Genomic DNA, 7,352 nt, shown 5'->3' on the forward strand with positions numbered 1-7,352 from the left:
GGGCGCAATGCCGGGGCGGGGACAGCAAGGGAGGGGGGCGGGGAGAGGGGAGGGGAGGCGGGCAGGGGAGCGGACAGACTTGAGAGGGCTGACCCCGCCGGCATCGCCCACATCACCAAGCTTCTTTTGATGAGCACCCAGACTGCTCCCGGATGTGCCCGCGTATCGGGTTCCCGCGCCCTCCCCCCCGGGCTGGGCGTCGCACGGCCCACTGCCCGCCGGTGACGCGAATTTGAATTTGGCCCTGGGAGTAACGGATGTAGATGCCAACGGATGGGGCCATCGGCGGATCTGCGTCCGCGCTCCCGAAGAGCCCCGCGCGCGCGCATGCGTATGCGTGTGTGTGTGCGCGGCTGCGGTGCCGCCTCGCTTGGGGGAGACGGCGGCGGCGGCGGCGACGGCCCACAGTCTCTCTCTGATGGGCCGCCGGGACGGGGGCGGGGGCCGAGATCGCGGCCTCCTGGGCAGTCTCCCTCGCCCCACTTCCCACGTTTCGTCGCCCGCCCCTCTTCTCGGCCTTCCTCTCTCTCTTCTCTCTCTCTCTCTCTCTCTCTCTCTCTCTCTCCCTCGTCCCCTGGCACCGGAAGTATGTGCCGCGCACTGCTCCTTTCCCGCCTCTGCTCCACCCCCCCCCCCTCTACCCCACGGCCCTGGCCAGATCTCTGACCCGTCCTCCGCCTGCGCCTCTGTTCTCCTCCTCTTGCTGCCCGCCCGCCTCTCCGCTCTCGCCTGGCCTTTCAGTGGACAAGTACGAGCGCACGCGGATCGCGCAGACTTCGGCACCAAAGACCCTGGCCATGACCCCGGTCAGTGAAAATGCCACCGAGCCGCTTACCATGGACGACATGAACACGGTCCGCATCTCTCCGAATGGCCCGCTGAAGAACTACGTCACGGCCATCAGCACCCTGTTGCTTGAGGTGCGCTTGCCCTTCCCCAGCTTGCCCTCCTGGCGCTGCCTCCCCTCTGGACCACCCCTACTGCGCGTTTCCGACTGGCCTCCATCTGACGCCTCTCCTTCTGTCCTGTGCGTGTGTGCGTGCGTGCTTGCGTGCGTGCGTGCGTGCGTGCATCTTTGCATGTAGATCCAACTGCCAGTGGTTTTCGTCACAGCGCACAGCTCGGTCCTGCCGCGTCTGGTGTCGGTCATCGAGCTGGCCAAGCGTGCCATCCAAGAGAAGCTTGGCCCTCGCGGAGGGGCCGAGCAGCTCTTTTGTCACATCCAGCTAAGCGAGGAGCGCCAATTGGATACCTGGTCCCCGCGCGACAAGGCCAGTGCCCTGGACACGTACGAAGATGCCGCTGCCACCGCCGCCGCCGCCGGCTGATTGCCCACCCGCCGGCTCCATGCTCTCCGCGCGGTTTTGCCTCCGTTTCTCTTTTTTTGTTTTTGGTACCCCCTTTTGACGCTCGCAACCCGTTTCCTTCTGGTGCTCGCTCCTACCCCCCCCCCCCCCCCCGGGGCGGGGCGGATGGCTCAGCATCGACATCGAGCGGCATCTTCCACACATGACGGCGGCCTTCTCGCTCACCGAGATGAAGCCCACCGATGCGCCAGGGTCCGGGCCCTCTTTGATTCGCCTTCTTGTTTTTTCCTTTCCCCCGCTCTTGTTCTCCCCCCTCCCCCTCCCTCTCTCTCTCTCTCTCTCTGACCTCACTCCTGCTGGGTGTCATGTATTGTAGCTATGCGCGCTCGGCTCCAGCTTTTGTTCGTCTCCCCCCCAACCAATCCGGGCAACGTGGCGGCAGTGCCGGCCGGCCTGCTGCCGGAAAGTCCCGCAGCCGGCCTCAAGGTAGGAAGCCCGGCCGGCCATCACCCCCGCCTGCCGGCGACACTCCCAAATAGTGGCCCTCCGCTCCCTGCTTGTCCTTGTGAGGGGCGGTGCTCCTGTCCCCTTTGAAATACATACATATGCATACATGTATGAATCAACACACGCACAGTGCAACATGGCCCTTGTGCGCATCCTATCTCACGCGTCAGCCCGGGTGCCTTGTCCCCTTGTTTGTCGGGGGGTTGGTGGGGCCCATTGGCAGGGAACCAGGAGGAAGGACAGATCTATTATGCGCCTTGCGCCTGGATGCAAGCACGAAGAGCAAGCACACAAGCACACATGCAGGTGCACATGCGGACGCCCAGCTACATGGGGACGAGTGGAAGACACATGGCCGGCCTCCTTCAGAAGACGCCGGTCACCCAGCGGAGGACACCATCGCAGCCGGCCGTCAAGATGGCCTCCGTATGGGGCGGGCCGCCGGCCGACCGACGGGCACCCGCCGGGCCCCGGGCGTTGGCCGCGCCTCCTGGCGGGCGGACCCCACCACGACCGGCCACTGGCGAGGAGACTGACGCCTCGATCCACAAGTTGGCCGGGGCCTCAGCACGGGGGTCCTGGTTGCGGAAGAGCTGGTTGAAGACCGACCGCATGGAGAAGGACGACGAGGCAAGGGAGTTCGAGGAGTGGGGCACCCGCGGGCCGGGGGCCAGGAAGGTCGGGGAGAAGGCCAACGGGCCGGAGATTTCGCTGCCCGTGTTGTCCACATAGGAGATGGGCCCCGTGTGCTGGAGGGCGTCGGCGCGTGGGGAAGCCACGATGCTGGTGCAGCAAATGCGCACCGGGCACCAAGACTGGCGACACAAGGGGGGGGGGGGGGATGAGGGAGGATACACAGAGGTCAGCCGGGGAGTGGACACAAGGGAGGAAGGGGCACAGGCAAAGGGGACAAACCCGCCGTGGGGGGGGGGAGGGTCGCGTCACGCACACGCAGAGTCGAGTCCGAGGACACGGTCCAGATCTGGTCCGAATGCAACGATGAGCCGATGGACCGGATGGGGAACCCGCTCTCAGTCGGGCTGGAGGACGAGGAGAACCCGCCCAAGGCCGAGGATCCACTCCGGCCAAGGGTGGCACTGGAGCTGTGCTGGAGATTCCCCGACGGCGAGGGCGGCAGGGATGCATGGCCACCGGTCGACAGGGAGCCGCCTGCCAGCGAGGAGCCCGACACACTGTGGCTGCCAGAATGGCCAAAGTGCGAGAGGTTGCTCATGGAGTGCGAGCCGGTCAGCGACGAGCCTGGGTGGGTGATCGGCGCGTTGGAGGCCGTGGCCGACAGAGGTACAACCACCGCCGGGCATGGCCGTGCCGGGGGGATGGCCTCCCCGGTGCCGACCTCGTTGCTGTTTTGCCCGGCCAGGGGGCCGACGCCGGCCAGCGACCCGGCACTGCCCAGCGACCCGCCGCCGGATCCACTCGCCCCGGACAGCGAGGGAGTTGTCAACGCAGCGACCGTGGCCGCTGTGGCGGCCGCCTTGGAAGTCAGCTCATTGAGCAGGGCCACGGCCAGGTGTCCGCGCCGACCGCCAGCCACTAGCATCAGCTGGTTGGTCACCGGATGGGGGAGCAAGTTGATGGCTGTGCAGCCGCCCGGCAGACCGGGGAGGTAGACGGCTATCGGCGAAGGGAGAGGTATGCACGCGTGTGTCCATGTGTGTGTGTGGGGGGGGGGGGAAGAGGCAGGCATAGAGAGGGAGGGGCGAGCAGAGGGAGGATCAGCAAATGCTTGACGAGCAGGAGGAGGAGGAGGAGGAGGAGAGGAGGAGGGGGGAGGCGGCCCGGAGAAGCATGACAGATGTGTGCGCAACAAACGCATGGACGCACACGCGACCAGGGCCTGCTCGGTCGGCAGGAGGAGATCCCAAAGGGCCACATAGCCGCCGGCCGGGTGGCTGGACTCGGCGTTGCCAAACGACAGGCCAGACCCGGAGCCGGGGAGAATGCCCGCCCCCAGGCCGACCGAATGCGAGGAGTGGTGGCCACCGGCGGGGCCGGGAGCGCCGCTCGGGGTGCCCGAGGACCCAGGAGCATCGGGGCCGCGTGCGGCACCCGGACCGCCACGCCCGGACTGGTGACCACCGGCCGCCGGCGAGGAAGCCGACGCCGAGTGCCCAGAGGGATGCCCGGCCAGGCCGCCGCCCGGGCCACCCGAAGCGAAGGACATGCCGCCCGAGCCGGCGGAGCCGCCGATGGACGTGGCCGCCGCGGCCACCGACAGAGCCAGGGAGCTGCCGGCATCGCCCTTGGGCGGGGCCGAGCCAGCCGTGGCCAGGCGCCCGACGGAGTCGAAGAAGATGAGGTCCTCCACGGGGGAGCCATTTCGATGGGCCCCGAGCAGGATGTTCGTGGGGAAGACCACCGCCTGCCCGGAGAGGAGCTCATGCAGGCGATCATCCTCGGCCACCAGAGAGGCCCCGGCATCCGGCGCGGTGAAGGCCCACACGGCCACATGCCCGGCGCTGGTGCCGGCCGCCACGCGGGAGCCAGTGCTGTCGAAGCGAGCACACGTCAGCTGGCCAAAGTGAGCCTCGTCCAGGTGCGGCGGCAGGGCAAAGGTCAACATCGGCCCCGGGCGGCGGAATTGCCACAGAAGGAGCTGCGGCCGGTCGGGATCGGCGGTGATGTCTACGCGGCGGGCAGATTGGCCCCCGGACGGGAGGCGGGGAGCGCGGGGGGAAAGTAAGTAATACGCATGCGAGGCAGGGACAACAGTGGGAGAGGGGAGGGGGAGTTGGCGCAAAACAGCAGGCGAGGAAATGAAGTAGTCGAAGGCGGCAACAACAACGACAACAGCAGCAACAGCAGCAACAGCAACAGCAACAACAGCGACCGACACAAGGCCACGCACAGTATGGTAGCTCCGGGTGAGAGGCGATGATGTCACTGGCGCACTTGGGCCGAATCAGCGGGTCATATGTGGAGATGGACACCGGCGGCGCTTGGAGGGAGTAGCGCTGCGGGCGAGCAGAGGCCGGAGAGGCACCGGCCGACGGGGCCACGGGCTCCGGCGCGTCAAGCAGCAAGTTCGACGAGGACCGGGATGGGCTCTTCTCGCTCTGCACCCGAACGCGGCGCCCCAGGGAAACAATGTAAAGAAGACCGACAAAGGCAGAGACGCAGGTTAGCTTGACGAAAGACCGCGGCCGGATCTGAGAGGGGTGCTGGCAGCGCGTGGCACGGGCGCACACGCACATGCTTCGTGCGAATGCGACTGAAGAAGGACCCGATCGATGAGGCCGACACCGAGGAGTCCCCACCCCCAGTCGAGGAGGCGGAGGTGGAAGAGGACCCGGGGGAGGTGGCGGAGGTCCGGTGTTGGCGCTTGCGGAAGAGCGCCTGCCCGGACGCGGGGTCCGACGAGACATGCGTATTCTCGTAGATCATCTGCCGGATGCCGAAGCTCGGGGAGAACTGACCACCGGTGGCGGCCGCCAGCACCAGGCCCGGGATCTTGGGAACGGTCGACGGACCGGGCAGGTTGAACTCGAACAGATGGTCCCCGGAGCAGAGGACCACCCGGCGGGACCCGACCTGCCGTTTCCGGGAACACCGCAGGGGGAGTGCCCCGGCCCGGCCAGCACGCGAGAAAGAGGGACCATTGTCAGAGGGCAGCAACCACAGGCAGATGGCCGAAGGGAAAGGGGAAGGGAGAGGGAGAGGAAGAAAAAAAAAACAACAACAACAACACACGGAGCAGCGCACCTCAGAGCTGACAGCGAACGACCGGATGGGATGGTCACTGATGGCTACTGCCTGGGCAATGTCATCCGGCGAGGGGATCAGCCGACGCAGGGGGTCCGAGTCGCTGGCCAGATGCTTGCGCGTGATGCGGTTGGCCAACTCGACCGATCGGAAGGCATTCACACCGAGGTCCTTCAGCGGGAAAGCCGGTGAGGCGGCCGCATCGTCATTGCAAACCAGCATGAACTGCAGCCGGTCCGCGATGGCCTCAATGGCATCTGAAGTGTTGGGAGGGGTTTGATTTTTTTGCCCCGGTGTTTCGGGTCATGGCCCCAGCGGCAGTCGAAGGGATCGATGGTGCGGATGTAAGAGACGGGCCCTGGGGCCGGGAGAGAGAGGCAGAGAGAGGCAGAGAAAGGCAGAGAGAACAACGAGGCCGCAAAAGGAGGCCCAAGAGGAGGAAGGCAACAGCATGGCCGTACCACGGTGGCAACTGGCGGCCGCGGTGACCGAATCCAGCCGATTGGCCGACCGGATGGAGAGAGCCGATTCCGGAGACTTGGCCAGGGCCCGGAGGACCGCCACAAAGGCCGACATCATGGTGCGCAGCTTCTCGGCATGCTCATCCTGGGCCTTTTGCCGGCGCATCTGGCGCCACATGTCCGCCAGGCGGACATCCTCCTCGGTGACAAACTCCGCCGGAAGATTGGCCAGATGCTGTTCGGCTTGGGACAGTGGCTGGCCGGCATCAAAGTCCGGGGCCTCCAGGAGCCGCAGGTTGGACATGGGGATCGGCAGCGGACGTGGCCGGGCGTCCGGATTGGACAGGACATCCATACACCAGAGCAGCGAGTCCCAATCAACCGCACCGGACCCGGTGGCAATCTGCTGCAGGGAGGAGGTCACCACGGCCAGCGCCCGGGCCGTGGCCACATGCACCAAGATGGCCTTGGGGATTGGCGACTCGAAGGGGAGGCTCTCGGCCAGGGCACTGCGACAAAGGGGGGCAGGGCGATCGGAGGAGCAGCGGAGGGCAGTCCGCACACGAGCAGATGAGGGCATTAGGAAGAAGCTGGAAGGGAGCAGGCGGCAGGGGGGGGGGGGGGAGAAAGGAAAAAAAAGAACGAGGGCCGCCGCCCCAGGGGAGCATGGGGACCCGAAGCGTACAAGGTGGCGTCCAGCAGGCTGGACGTCTCGGGCAGGGTGACTGGGCTGAGCTCGAGGCGCTGGCCGGCCGACGGCCGGCTGGCCGTCTTGTGTGGAACAACCTGTGCCAGCAGCGCCAGGCAGGCCGACGCCCAGCGCTGGGACCGGTGCGACATGCGCAAGACTGCACCGGGTGTGGGTGTTAGCTAGCTGGTCGAGAGGGCGACAAGGGCGGCAAGGGCGACAAGGGGCCGAGTGCCAGGGGGGAAGGCAAAGCACGCACGCTGAATCTCCGGCGTGGTGTCTCGGCGCCCGGCGGTCAGCAGGGCCGGCGAGTTGGGCGGCTGGCGGCTGAAGAGACGCTCCAGCGGGACACCGGTGTCCGGGCCACCCGGCGGCAGATCCGGCTGCGGGGCCATCGCCGAGCTGTCACTCCAGGAGAGGGCCAGGCAGGTGAGCGAATCAACCAACTGCAGGGCCTGGCGGTCAACCTCGACCAGCTGGATCTCGGAGATCCCAGCGCGCGGGTCGCCACCCGGCTGAGGAGCGACACGCGGGGCGGTCAGGCCACCGGCGTCGTTGACAAAACGCCGCGCGGCCTCAAGCAGCTCGCTGGGTGTACACCATCACCGGGCCGAGGAGAGGGACGGGAACAGGGGCAGGGGTAGGGGCAGGAGGGGGGGGGGGGGG

At 67.0% G+C, this 7,352-nt stretch overlaps 2 protein-coding genes across 2 annotated transcripts in view; one reads left to right on the forward strand and one right to left on the reverse strand.

Moving 5' to 3' along the window:
• Nucleotides 1-797: 797 nt before the first annotated feature.
• Nucleotides 798-1,328, forward strand: H696_00788 (hypothetical protein; the record flags this gene model as incomplete). The annotated part of the gene is made up of 2 exons (XM_009494673.1): nucleotides 798-920; nucleotides 1,086-1,328. The coding sequence occupies 2 exons, from the start codon at nucleotides 798-800 to the stop codon at nucleotides 1,326-1,328; spliced, it is 366 nt and encodes a 121-aa protein (XP_009492948.1).
• Nucleotides 1,329-2,179: 851 nt separating this feature from the next.
• H696_00789 (hypothetical protein) overlaps nucleotides 2,180-7,352 on the reverse strand; it is a gene marked incomplete at both ends in the record, with an annotated part of 12,634 nt that continues 7,461 nt past the window's right edge. The window contains 9 exons of the mRNA XM_009494674.1: nucleotides 2,180-2,629; nucleotides 2,764-3,449; nucleotides 3,660-4,460; nucleotides 4,684-4,984; nucleotides 5,028-5,366; nucleotides 5,538-5,794; nucleotides 5,999-6,507; nucleotides 6,684-6,846; nucleotides 6,946-7,274. Coding sequence (XP_009492949.1) covers nucleotides 2,180-2,629; nucleotides 2,764-3,449; nucleotides 3,660-4,460; nucleotides 4,684-4,984; nucleotides 5,028-5,366; nucleotides 5,538-5,794; nucleotides 5,999-6,507; nucleotides 6,684-6,846; nucleotides 6,946-7,274 — 3,835 coding nt within the window. The remainder of the gene's footprint in view (nucleotides 2,630-2,763; nucleotides 3,450-3,659; nucleotides 4,461-4,683; nucleotides 4,985-5,027; nucleotides 5,367-5,537; nucleotides 5,795-5,998; nucleotides 6,508-6,683; nucleotides 6,847-6,945; nucleotides 7,275-7,352) is intronic.

Source organism: Fonticula alba, assembly GCF_000388065.1.
Source record: "Fonticula alba strain ATCC 38817 unplaced genomic scaffold supercont2.1, whole genome shotgun sequence".
NCBI classification, from domain to species: domain Eukaryota; order Rotosphaerida; family Fonticulaceae; genus Fonticula; species Fonticula alba.